Genomic DNA, 14,537 nt, shown 5'->3' on the forward strand with positions numbered 1-14,537 from the left:
AGGAGTGCAGTACCTAGATTTGACCACAAGATGACAGGGGGGAGCGTGAGAACAGGACTTGTCAGCAGCTTAGGGCTACGAAACCGCTTAGTCATGGGGGGGCGGTGAGATAGGAACCCAGGAGGGAAATTCCCGAGGAGCGGGATAAATAGGACAGGACAGGGTTCCAGAGTGTTCTAGTCTCGGGAGGAGCTCAGGAGGAGAAGAACCAGTACCGAAGAACTGACAACGGTGGAGAGCTCAACCAGGGGACTGATGGGAAGAAACAGTCAGGGGGGTGGCCCTGATACAAGGAACCGCAGGACAGACGAGGCCCCGGGGGTACCGATTGGACGACGACCTCGGGCAGGTGAAGCCCTGGCAGTAGATAGGTCTAGGACAGCCCCAGCGAAAGATCCGCAAGGTATGTCACTGCGACTGAAGGAAGGTGAAGGTACCCGGGCCTGAATACGGAGAGCTGTAAAGGAACTGCAGTGTATGGCTATGGTCGTCAGGAGGACGGCCAATAAACTGGGACCTGTTGCAACTGAAATCTGCATCCGTCTCATCTCTGTGTTGTCTGGTCGCGGTAAGCAGTGGACCACCCCCCAATCCGGGCCCCTACCACAGCACCTTCACTAACAGTTTGTCTGGTACCATGAGCCGCCCTCGATTACTGTAATCCACCCTTCCATGGACCTGCCTGTGCGACGACAGTCCAGAACTTAGGGATATTGTTATCCTTTCCATATCCTCCTCTGCTTCCACCTCTTCCTCTAGGACCTCCACTGTTATAAGTGTGCACGAGCATGTACATGACCGGAATAGTGATGCTGATGACTGCATCGTCTCTGCTAACCATCTTAGAAGCCATTTTGGAACTGTGCAAAAGGGTGCAGAGGTCATTCATTTGTGCTCACTCCAATTTGAACCACGTCCATACAGCGTTGGCCCAGGCTATGCAAAAGTACATACTGCACCAGGGCTTGTCACTGCTTCCACAGTCGCTGCAACATGAGCAATGTGGAATTCCACCATACTGGCACATCGCATATCAGTTAACCGGTAGGCCGAAATACCTCTGTATCGATGGAAATTGATGACCTGCAGGTGCAAACGGCGGAAGTGAGCGCACAGCGACCGTATTTTCTGCAGCAGCGCATCCAGGCCGGGATAGTGGCATAGAAATTGCTGTACCACCAGGTTGAGGATATGAGCCATGAAAGGCAAGTGTGTGAGGTTGCCCGGGCGTTCCCTTGCTCCAGGTTCATTGGAGACAGCCATTGCTCAAACTGAGCTTGGAGATCTGTCCACAACTCTTAGGACGGGGTCACACTAACCGACGCAAAATACGGTCAGTATTTTACATGCGTAATACGGATGAATGGCTCCTAAACAATGCTCCGTGTGGTCGCGTATTTTGCGCATGTAAGCATCCGTATGTAATCCGTATAGCATCCGTATGGCGAGATTTTCTCGCAGGCTTGCAAAATGGACATATAATGGAGCCCTATGACAGGTTTTATAACAGAAACCAAAGAATAGATCTAAACACATAGAATATATATATATATATATATATATATATATATATATATATATATATTCTATGTGTCTAGATCTATTCTTTCGTTTCTTTTATAAACCTGTCAGTGTGAGTTTACTGTACAGCGCACTGAATTGCCGGCTTTTCTAAAAGACACCGGGTGCGTATTTCTCGCAAGTCACATGTGTGGTCCGTGTGTAATCCGTATTTTTTGCGCTCCCATAGATTTGCATTGGCGTACTACGTCCGTAGTACGCTGACAATCGCAGCATGCTGCGATTGGCACGGAGCGTAGAATACGGATGAGAAATATACGGCTGGTGCGAGGGACCCCATAGAGAATCATTGGTCCGTGTCTAATGCGTGCTTTTAGCGCCTCTCACTCGGCCGTATTCCTCGCCAGTGTGACCCCGGCCTTAAGCTCTGTGACTGCGATCTCCAAGGCATATTAATTTCCATACTGCCTGATTTCGGTGAGCTCAGTCTGTGCAGTATGGAGGTGGGGGGGATTATCTTTGCACTGTTGGAATGCATGTCTCATTAAGGGAGAAGTTGAGGGTGCAAGTGGAGACTCTAGGGGAGGTGGAGGATGCACATGCAGTGGTGGAACTGTTAGATACAGAGGCTTGTCCCGCAAGTCTTGGGGATTCAAAGACTTGTGGAGCAACCCCTTGCCCGCCTGCCCCCACATCTAGTCCAGGTGTCAGTGGTGAAATGCAACCTAGCAGACATAGATTTTTTGAAGGAATAGGTGATGTTGTCTGCAACATGCTGGTGTAGCGCAAGAACAGCTTTCTTAGAGAAGTAATGGCGACCGGGCAACTGGTACTGGGGGACTGTGCCTGCCATCAACTTTCAGAAACCGTCTGTATCCACCAGGTGGAAAGGCAGTATTTACGTGGCCAACAGATTGGAGATGGTGGAGTTCAAGCTCTTAGCTTTGTCATGGTAGAAGGAAACATTATTTTACGTGATCACAACTGCGGGACCGAGGGCTGGCTGCTGTGCTCAGAGAGAGCGGAGTACGGTGAACCAGACAAACTGCTGAACTCTGAGTGTGGTGCGGGCAGAGATGTTATGGTGGGTTGAGAAAGATATGTTGTGCTCGGTGAAACAAAAAACAGCAGGCATCTCCACATCCGTAACAGCTGACGGGTTCTCACTCATCCCGACTGTAATGGGTAAACAAGTGGAGATTCTGCAGCCAGAGATCTGTGTGACAACACTTGCCAATGTGAAGGAGGAGGAAGTAGCAGCAGATGTGGTTGATGGGATGGCTAGTGGTTGCTGAGGCCCGCTTGTCAGCATTTCAGGGCAGTGAGATTCCCAGACTATTGAATGCGGATTGTGCATGTGCCTTGTCAAATTATTGCAATTTTTGCCTCTACTGAGTCATTTTTTGCAAAGCTGGCAGATAATATGAGGAGGGTTATCCTTTGCAGTCTCAAAAAAGGCCCATGCTAGTCAACCCTTGCTGCCCCTGCGAACTGCTGACCCACGACCACTGCTTGCCACAGCCAGAATTGTGGCTGAGGATACATTGTTTGTCGTGGTTTCATCAATCCGTGTCTGTGCGGCAAGCTGCAACGTAACCTCCTCATCTTTCTCTTCCTTCACCTCCTCTGTTGAGCTACTCAGTATTGTGCATCTGGGTTCACACCAAGTGGGATCTACAACCTCTTCTTCATACTCTCTGTTCTCCCACTCCTCGTCCTGAGTCACCCTCCTCCTCTTCCTGCCCTAACAGCACAGTACAGTCCATGTGCGTCTGAGTCTCATCAGGGTTACTTCCACCCCTAGTGGTTAATGTCTGGTGACGAGGGTCTAGATTCTGCTTGGACCCTACTTTGTCCGGCCCCAGATCCACCTGCAAAATATTTGGGCATTGGTGCAGATACTTTCCTTTCTTGATTCTGTGAATTTTTGGAGCAGACCTCTGATGCCGATAGAATAGAAAGTGTGAACAGCTCTGCAGACTCGAACATCTGTGGTTCCCCACAGTCAGTTGGGCGGTTGGAGAGTTGTGACGCGGGAGGAAACAAGGGCGATTGAGGTGCCACCTCTGAGGATTGTACTGTGTGTGAAGTTAAGGTGGAGGAAGAGAAGGAGAGGCCACTTGATGCAGCACTCCACTGGATCACATGCTCTCTCTGAGCCTCATCTGCAAGGCGTATCGCTGTGCGGCTGCTAAAGGAAGGGCGTCGAGCAGCCCGTCCAGTAACAGACATTGTCAGTGGTCTTTGGATAAGATGAGACGGTGTTTGTTCAGTAGAGCTTTTAGTAACAATAACACCTAAGCCACATACACCTTGATTACCAAGGCTATTCCTCCTATCACCATGACTTCATTTTTTCCCACTCATGTTGGATGTATCCTTCCTCTCGTTTAATCAGCTGTTTCACAACTGCTGGGAGAAATCCGCAGCACTAAAAACTACTTGGGCACATAGCCTAACATAGTCTCCATTCCAGCCACTGAGACTAGGATAGCTGGGACTTGTAGAGTAGTCCAGCCTAGGAGTATGGGTCTGTGTGCTGTCCAGCTGTAGTATTAAAGGGACTCTGTCAGCACAGAATGACTGTTCAAACCAAGCACAGGCACTTGATGCTCCATGATGTGGCCAATAATTTTAAATACACCTTCCCACCCGCTTGTTTTCCCTCAGTTCCCCCCTCCAGCCCTTCTTTGATTGACAGTTCTGGCTTCAAATAACAGAGAAAGGAGGAGATATATGGAAACCAAGCAGGTAGGAAGGTGTATATCAATGTTTGATTCTGCCATGAGGCATAGAGCGCCTGTACTTGGTTTGAACAGTCATTCTGTGCTGACAGAGTCCCTTTAAGCTCCCTGCGTTGGCCAATAGGACAGCACCACACCCTACTAATATGCCCAGCTAACTGCTGGGAGCTGCTAAATATAGTTTAATTTGCTTGGGTCCAACTCTACAGATCAGCTCCTGTTGTTTTTTTTAATTTTTCCAATTAAAGACCTTGGCATGTTGACTGAGTACTCTTCTGTCTTTTGATTTGGTGCCTTCCTGGCTCTGACCCGGCTACCTGACCGCTCCTGCCAGCCTCCACCTGCAGCTGACTTCGTAACACCAACCCCAGGGATTTGGTGACTTCCTGGCTCTGACCCGGCTACCTGACCGCTCCTGCCAGCCTCCACCTGCAGCTGACTTCGTAAACCCAACCCCAGGGACCCTTATGTTACTCCAGACCCTATAAAGTAGTTAAAGCGTAAAGGCAAGGGCGAGCTGTGGGATCTGGTAAACGGTGTGGCTTGTGCTAAGCTTGTCTGTGGCAGCCATTTTTTGAGCCATGTTATAGTCCGTACAGGATAAGTAGCCTAGTGCATTTAGAGCCCTTAGTAACTACTTATGTAATGCATTGCTGGGACACCTGATACCACGAGCGCTGTAAGGTACGCTCCCGCTTACGCTTCAGACGCTCATCATTTTTTTGCAATAGTTTTCATCAATGTCACATTTATTTTAGGCATCAAGTACAAGCGAGTCAGTGGGGCAGAATTGAAGCGTGGGAGGATGGCATCTGGCCCGCAGGCTGTCCTCATTTACCTAAACAATAGAACTTGTTAATTGGTTTGGTGGTGAAATGTCTTGGGATGTATAAAGCTGCGGCACAATGTCAGGTATATCATTCTCATTAAGTGCGTATTGACAGCCTCACATTAGCATAATGAATTGTGTACACACCTTCACCAAACATATGCCGCGAAACGCGCAAAGTACAGAAGTCCTCTGAATCCTACAGATGTAGCAGAGCCAAAACAGTCTGTGAAGTCCTGTATAAGAACGCCGGTAATGCACTGTCGTCTGACAAAAGGAAAAACGGCTCTGCTACATCGGAGACACTCGGTGCTCGTGTATCTGACCAGCTCAGCCGTGAGTGTGCTGCATTTCCACATTCAGCACTGCTACATTTACAAGCTATGGCAAGTTTAGCTCTGCTGCATCTGACATACTTCTACGTCTGCCGACGAGTTCAGTGCTGACATATCTGGTACGTGAGAAAGGTGCAACTCTAGTACATCTGCCCAGTATTAGGCAAAGTCAGCTATGCAGTGGGAGACAGGTTTAGTTCTGCTGCATCTAACAGTAATACGTCTTTGCTTTGCTGCTCTAGACAAACTCGTCTCTACGACACCTGACGTGTTCATCTGGCTCTGCTGCAATGAATCTGAATTTACTGCTCTAGACAGACTCAGCTCAGCACATCGACCAACTCTGAAACACCCGACGTAATAGTTTTTTTTCCTTTGCTTTGTTCAACAATTCCTGCTCTGTTACAACTGACAAACTCATTCCTTCTACATGGGACAATATCAGCACTTCGACACCTGACAAACTCAGTCTTGCAATATTTGACAATTTCAGCTCTGACTAAATCAGACAAATTCCACGTGACTACACCTGACAAACTCACTTCTTCCATATCTTGCAAACCCAGCACTGCTGCACCTGTCACACTCAGTCTTGCATCATCTAACAACTGACCAATCTCTGCTACATGAGGAGAACACAGCATGTATACATCCTGACAAACTCATTCCCCTTACATCTTGCAAACCCAGCACTACTATGCTGACTAAATTCAGGATTGCACCATGTAACAAACCTAGCTTTGTTACATCAAAGTCAGCCTCTCCTAAAACTTCTGCCGCATCTTGCAAACTCAGCACTGCTGCACCTATCAAACGCAGTCTGGCAACATATAATAAACCCAGCACTGCTGCATGTGTCAAACTAAGTCTTGCGCAGCACTTAGCAAACACAGCACTGCTACATGAGACAAACTCATACATCTTGCAAACCCATCGCCACTGGCCGGCAAAAACTTAGTATTGCACCATATAGCAAACCTAGCTCTGCAACCTGAGACAATCTCAGCCCCTCCTACATCTGACAAATATCTGTCGCATGTTGCAAACCCAGCACTGCTGAACTTGCCATTGCCAAGATAAGTCTTGCAACATGTAACAAACACAGCTCTGCTACATGAGACAAACTCAGGGCTTCTACACCTGAGCAACTGGGCACTACTGTACCTGACTAACTCATTTCTTTCATATCTTGCAAATCCAGCACTGCTGCATTTGTCAAACTCTATCTCTCTATGTACGCAGGCGGCCGTGCTGTCTGCCCGCACACCTAGAAAACGGCTTAATTGAAGTAGAAGTTGTGTTTTTGTGATATCGTCTCAAGTCGCCATGTCCCATGCAGCCGCCTGCTTTGTCTCTGTCAGTACGGGGGTCCCTGTAGCCTTTCCGAGCTGTCAGGGAATCGCACCGTACACTAACCTGCTCGGTGCTGACGAGGTAATGCATCTTTCTAGCCCGCTGTTCCTTCACGCGCTCCGCACTCTCCGCAGATTTTTTCAGTTTTTCTTTATTTCTTATTTCGGAGTATTCCTCCAATTCTTTCCTGCAATACACAAACGTAGGAAATAAAAAAAAAAGAATAAATAAATAAAACAAGCAAAGAAAATGACATTAGATATACAGCATGTGCGCGACGGTGTGTAATATATGGACGAACACCCAACATTCTAAAAGGAAACATAGAAACAAGACACAAACATAAAATGATAATAAACAAACAGTAAAAATACAAAAAACACATGATATAAGGCAATAATAGAGGAAAATAATGACAACGTGCCCTATAATATAATAATACAAAGTGATCTAACAAGTAATGCATTACTAGGGTATGTTCACACGTTGCTGTTTTTGTAAAATGCAAATTAAAAGCCGCTTTTCACAGTACCAACAAAAGCTATGAGTTTTCCGAAATCTCCTGCACACACTTGTTTTCTTTTTTGCCTGGCTGAATTGGAAAACTGCAGTCTGTCCATCCTTGCAGCATTTTTTGCAATACAAAACAATGAGAAAGTGCAAAAAAGGTGCTAAAGTGGAACAGTGCAAGAAAAGAGCTAACGTGGAACAGTGCAAAAAAAAAAAACACACTAAAGTGGAACAGTGCAAAAAAGTGCTTAAGTGAAACAGTGCAAATAAAGAGCTAAAGTGGAAAAGTGCAAAAAAAGTGCTAAAGTGGAAGAGTGTAAAAAAAATGGAAAAGTGCAAAAAAGTGCTAAAGTACAAAAGTGCAAAAAAAGAGCTAAAGTGGAAAAGTGCAAAAAAAGAGCTAAAGTGCAAAAAGTGCTTAAGTGGAACAGTGCAAAGAAAGAGCTAAAGTGGAAAAGTGCATACAAGTGCTAAAGTGGAAAAGTGCACTAATGTGGAACAGTGCAAAAAAAAAACTAAAGTGGAACAGTGCAAAAAGTGCTTAAGTGAAACAGTGCAAATAAAGAGCTAAAGTGGAAAAGTGCAAAAAAGTGCTAAAGTGGAAGAGTGTAAAAAAAATGGAAAAGTGCAAAAAAGTGCTAAAGTGGAAAAGTGCAAAAAAAAGAGCTAAAGTGGAAAAGTGCAAAAAGTGCTTAAGTGGAACAGTGCAAACAAAGAGCTAAAGTGGAAAAGTGCATACAAGTGCTAAAGTGGAACAGTGCAAAAAAAAAACTAAAGTGGAACAGTGCAAAAAAGTGCTTCAGTGGAACAGTGCAAATAAAGAGCTAAAGTGGAAAAGTGCAAAAAAAGTGCTAAAGTGGAACAGTGTAAAAAAATGGAAAAGTACAAAAAAGTGCTAAAGTACAAAAGTGCAAAAAAAGAGCTAAAGTGGAAAAGTGCAAAAAGTGCTAAAGTGGAACAGTGTAAAAAAATGGAAAAGTACAAAAAAGTGCTAAAGTACAAAAGTGCAAAAAAAGAGCTAAAGTGGAAAAGTGCAAAAAGTGCTAAAGTGGAACAGTGCAAAAAAAATGGAAAAGTGAAAAAAAGTGCAAAAAAGTGCTAAAGTGGAAAAGTGCAAAAAAAAGCTAAAGTGGAAGTGCTAAAGTGGAACAGTGCAAAAAAGTGCTAAAGTGAAAAAGTGCAAAAAAGTGCTAAGGTGGAATAGTGCAAAAAAGTGCTAAAGTGAAAAAAGTGGAAAAGTGCAAAAAAGTGCTAAAGTGGAATAGTGCAAAAAAGTGCTAAAGTGCATTTTTACTGAGTTTTTGGTGAATAAAACTAACTTGTTATACAGGCACAGCAGACAAATTCCACTTAAAATCCACAAAAAAAGTAGCAAAACCCGCAGCTTCTTTAACTATCAAGAAAGTAGATTTTGCATGCAGAAAAAAATGCGGCAAAACTGCAACGTCTGAACACATATTACAGTATTTACAATAAAAATTTGTGCGGCAAAACACGTCTCTTGGCTGGAAAAAAATGTGTAAAATGCAAATTTTTTACGCTTTTTTTTTTTTTAAAGTTGCAAAACACTGAAAGAATGAACTTTCTATATAAAACTGCTTAAAATCAACAAAGAAATAATAAGCAGCCTGTGCATGAGACTTCAGAAATCTCATTCATTTTGCAGCATTTTTGCTGCAGAAATTTCAGCTGTAAATACTTAAGGTGTGTACGTACCCTAAGGCTATGTGCACACGCTGCGGATTCTGCTGCGTTCTACAGTACCTTTATGTCCTATGGAAATAAAAAAAACACTGTGCACATGCTGCAGATTTTCCCGGGTTACAATCCGCAGCATGTCAATTCTTTGTGCGGATTTCGCTGCGGTTTCACACCTATCCATTATGAGGTGTGAAACCACAGGCTAATCCGCAGATAGGGATTTTTCATCAAAATCTGCACAACCTAAAAACTACGTGTGCACTTACCCCTACAGTTTCTCCCTGTGTGGAATAATATTTTGGGGATTTGTATATAATATACATTTTAATACTGATATGGAAGTATAATACCTTTTTATCATCTTATTTATGAATGAAAGAGTATTAATAACTTTTTTGGGGGGGCTGAAAATAATTTTTACAATTGGACTTCATTGACAGGTTTGCCCCGCCTGCCTCCTGTAGTCTTTGCATTGCGCTCTCTATTGTTGACTGCTGAACGAGTTAACTGGGCATCTGTCAGTGAGCTTGTTCTGGGGGAGTTTCTATCTCTTTCATCTGTCTTTTTTCTGAGGCTACTCTGTGTTCAAGTTCAGCTCAACCTAAAGAACCAGCTCGGATGAGCTTGGTGGGGTTATTTGCACACGGAGTCTTTTTGCAGAGTTATTATTTTAGTGGAAACTGAGCAGGACTTCTAAGTTTTTGAGGAGTTTTGCATTTTTTGAGCAGAATTTGAAGAGTTTCTTCTCCAAAAACACCTCGAAAAACATCTGTGTGCACAAAGCCACTTTCCACTCCGTATTTTACTCCCAAAATTTCTCTAAATACTCTCCGTGTACATAGCGTTTGAAGTAAAGCCAATTGCAATACGCTCCCAAAAACCTTTGGGCATCTTTCAAAGACTACATGTGCATAGCAAGTCTTTTTACATAGAAATGATTACGTTCATTCTTTGGAACATTTTTTGAAAGTTTTTTCAGGTGGTTTCCACCTGAAAAAGACATCGTGTGCATGTATATATTGGAGGAGGATTGTAGAACGCTTCTGCTCCAAAAACTCCTTGAAAAATTTTGTGTGCACATAACCTAAAAAACAGGTTAGAGTTAAAAAACTCTTCACTGGAACAAACTTACTGACTGATTCTCAGTTAACTCATTCTGCAGCCAGCAATATGCAGGGAAAAATAAAGTCTGTAAATGCCAATATTTTTAAAGAAACATAATGGCAAAAATTATGTTTTTTAGGCCCTTGATCCAAGGGGTAACATTTCTCATTACGGAGAGTGACATGTCAAGCATGCCAAGATGAGGAGACTTTTAAACCGCAATGCTCATCTGGGAAATATTCAAATTGTCTATTCAGAGAGGTAGAGGACTAGAACTAGGTAGTAGCAATTTAAGCCCAAAATACATGCATTTATGTAAGAAAATTGCCCTGATCGTGCCTGTATACTTTGAATACAAACAAAAAGACAACAATAATAATAATGAAAAAGAATAATAATTGCAACAAATAACAACAATAATAAACTGCAATAATTATATTAATAAAATAATATTAATGCAAATAATTATTTATATGGGAAATAAAAAAAAACCAAACCATTGCACCAAAGAATGCAAATGCCTTAAAGGCAGGGGTGCGCAACATTTATTTTGTCCAAGGACCACATTGCCATACTGAACCAATCCCAAGTGCCACCAAAAAAACTAGAGGGGTAATTACATGAATACATCACCAGAACCACCATTAGTACATGAATATATCACCAGAACCACCATCAGTACATGAATACATCACCAGAACTACCGTCAGTACATGAATACATCACCAGAACTACCGTCAGTACATGAATACATCACCAGAATCACTGTCAGGACATGAATATATCACCAGAACCACCATCAGTACATGAATACATCACCAGAATCACCGTCAGTACATGAATACATCATCAGAACTACCGTCAGTACATGAATACATCAACAGAACCACCATCAGTACATGAATACATCACCAGAACTACCATTAGTACATGAATATATCACCAGAATCACCGTCAGTACATGAATACATCACCAGGACTACCGTCAGTACATGAATACATCACCAGAACTACCGTCAGTAGATGAATACTTCACCAGAACCACCATCAGTACATGAATACATCACCAGAACTACCGTCAGTACATGAATACATCACCAGAACCACCATTAGTACATGAATATATCACCAGAATCACCGTCAGTACATGAATACATCACCAGAACTACCGTCAGTAGATGAATACTTCACCAGAACCACCATTAAGTAAATGAATATATCACCAGAACTACCGTCAGTATATGAATACATCACCAGAACCACCATTAGTACATGAATATATCACCAGAATCACCGTCAGTACATGAATACATCACCAGAACCAAGTTTTGAGTATTTGAGAAGGATTTGTAGAGTTCCTGCTAAAAAATAAATCAGTGTGAGCACACGCTAAGGGAATCTGCCAGGTTCAAAAAAGGCCTCCAAGCTACCAACAGTATTTTCCAGAGCTGTATTCCTGTATGTTAATCAATAGTGCGGTGTTCCATATCTTCTGCCGATATGAGCTACAAGAACATTTTACATTATCACTCCTGATGTGGTAAAAGTCCAGCACATTAGCAATGACGGGGGCCGCAATACAAAAGTGTGTGAGCCGCTCATATCAGCAGAGTTATGAGAGAGCACAAAAGTAAACTGCAGAAATACAGTACAGCTCTGGAAGATACAGGAGGCAGTTTATGAGTCTGGGGGAACCTAACAGGCTTCTTTAATGTGGGCACAACCCAAAGTTGCTGTATGGCAACGTATAAATTCACTACAGATTGGTATTCTATGCATCGCTGTACGGTGCGCGATCTCTACAAGTAATTCTTATTTAGTGCCATATACATTGCTGGAACCCCACCGATGCTGACAAAGGTGGCTCTAAAATGACTGTGCATTTCCGTCAAAGTTGGGGCGCAGTAAACCTGCCCCATTGTGCGGCGTTCCGACGGATGCAGAAAAAACAGCTTTCCGCATTATGACGCCCCATGGGACCCCTGCGGTTCCACACTATGATGCCTTGGGAACTCTGTGTGCCACCATGATATCTCCGGAATAAATAGAACACAAGAATAACAACATACTAATAACAATAATACAATGTTGAGGATACTTCTTTGTAGTGAGAAGAAAGCCGGTGAAGTTTCCCAGACAACACAGAATTTGCTATGGGGCAGAATGGGCAGAGGAGCTCGGGTCAATTAACATCCCTCAGATTTGTTCCTCGGAAACAGCTCGTCTAATTAACCTTTGCTTGAAACACTGGAACCTCGCCCATTGATGCGTATAGATTTAATTAAGTGTTAATACCCGATGGCCGGGTCTTTACCATGAGTTACGGACTGCGGGTGTACAGTAGTTACTCGCCCTAAGCCAAGATGAGATTTCACGGAATGATTTGCCCTTCAGAGAGATTAGTTGTACAACGCTTTATAAAGAGTGTGTTTAAAGCTCTAACCTTCCGCGGGAAACCGGCAGCGAAATTTATATCACAGAGATCGGTATCTGATGGATCCAAACAAGTGGCGAGTGGCGTCTCTTCTGTGGAATTTGGGGAATTCGGGGTGATATCAAACAATCTGCGATATGGGATCGATCCGTGGGAATCCGACCTGTTCCGCCACACTCACAATCATTCGCTGTGTGGTGGACTGACGTAGACATCCATTCACTACTGTAGGGGCCATTGGTCAAGAGACACCATGTGCCGCTAAAACCTCAGAATCCCGTGCACATTGATATGTTGACTCCTCTCTGATGACAGAAGATCGGGGGAAAAGATCAGGCAACTTCTCTTGTATCGATACATTATATATCTTTATTAGTGATGTGCGAACGTGCTGGGGACGGTGTTATCGGAGCATGCTCGGGTGCTAACCGAGTGCCTTCGGCGTGCTTGAAAAATATGTTTGAGTCCGGCGGCTGCGCGTCTCGCAGATGTTCGACAGGAGCAACACATGAAGGGATTGACTGCATTATTGGAGCATGCCGAAGACTCTCGGTTAGCACCAGAGCATGCGCAGATAACACCTTACACGATTGCTCGTCACTACTCTTTATCCATCTCAGATCCATTTACGAAGCAGCACTGCGAGCACTGGAGTTGGGCTGCAGTCCCTTGGGCGCACCAGAGGAAATCAGAATTGGGGTCCACGTTGCCGTGCTATAGAAATAAAACAAGACCACCAACTGTGTGATAAAACGTACAAATATCGTTGTAGGATGAAAAGCACACAGCTTTTAAAAATTAAACAACTAATCTAACATCGGAATAAGAGCATGGCCGGACGGTGAGGACGAAAAGCAGGGATCATCGGAGGCCACGTGTCCGAGTTTCGCAGACCAAACTCACAATTCAATGAATGGGTCCATGATGTGGGTGGAGAGTATTCTGACATCATCGCATAAATTCACGTTGTGCCGTTTCAGGTGAAAAATACAATAGAGGGCATAGGACTAGTAATCTTGGATGACTGGTCCGCTGCAGCTTCTCCGTACCTCACTCCTCCAGACTGAGAGCTCTCTCCCTTTCTCAGTCATGTGGAGCGGGACGGGAGAATCATAAAATCGTAGAGTTGGAAGGGACCTCCTGGGCCATCTGGTCCAACCCCCTGTCAGATGTCTGTCCAGCCTCTGTTTGAAGACTTCCATTGAAGGAGAACTCACCACCTCTCGTGGCAGCCTGTTCCACTCATTGATCACTCTAACTGTCAAAAAGTTTTTTCTAATATCTAATCTGTGTCTCCCCCCATTCAGTTTCATCCCATTGCTTCTAGTCTTTCCTTGTGCAAATGAGAATAAAGTTGATCCTTCTACAATGTGACAGCCCTTGAGATATTTGTAGACAGCTATTAAGTCTCCTCTCAGTCTTCTCTTTTGCAAACTAAACATTCCCAAATCCTGCAACCTTTCCTCATAAGACAGGGTTTGCAGACCGGTCACCATTCTGGTCGCTCTTTTCTGAACTTGCTCCAGTTTGTTGATGTCTTTTTTAAAATGTGGTGCCCAAAACTGCACACAATATTCCAGATGAGGTCTGACCAAAGAGGAGTAGAGGGAAATAATGACTTCACGTGATCTAGACTGTATGCTTCTGTTAATACATCCTAGAATTGCATTTGCCTTTTTTGCTGCTGCATCACACTGTTGACTCATATTCCGTCTGTGATCTATTAGTATACCCAAGCCACCACGGACCTGTCTCTTGGACTTCTCATCCGAGATGAATAGTCCCATGGCGTCTTTCGATTGTATTTTTCCTCTGAAACAAGGCAATGTGAAAAATTCTCCCTGGCCGGTATGATATTACTAAAACGTTGCTGCATTTCAAAGTTAGGCGAAGATCATACGACAACTTTCTCTCTAATCTGAGCAATTTGGGCTGATTATGCTAATCACACTCTGATCAATCTCCGATCGGAGTTTGACCACAGTGTGATCTGATTTTCTCGGACA

At 43.9% G+C, this 14,537-nt stretch overlaps 1 protein-coding gene across 1 annotated transcript in view; it reads right to left on the reverse strand.

The window, feature by feature from the left end:
* The window catches only part of SPATA17 (spermatogenesis associated 17), an 892,647-nt gene that overhangs the window by 132,468 nt on the left and 745,642 nt on the right, over window positions 1–14,537 (reverse strand). Inside the window, exon 6 of the mRNA XM_073553344.1 lies at window positions 6,846–6,969. Coding sequence (XP_073409445.1) covers window positions 6,846–6,969 — 124 coding nt within the window. The remainder of the gene's footprint in view (window positions 1–6,845; window positions 6,970–14,537) is intronic.

The sequence above is a fragment of the Dendrobates tinctorius genome, unplaced genomic scaffold (assembly GCF_039654945.1).
Source record: "Dendrobates tinctorius isolate UK_male_01 unplaced genomic scaffold, ASM3965494v1 ptg000201l, whole genome shotgun sequence".
Classification (NCBI taxonomy): domain Eukaryota; kingdom Metazoa; phylum Chordata; class Amphibia; order Anura; family Dendrobatidae; genus Dendrobates; species Dendrobates tinctorius.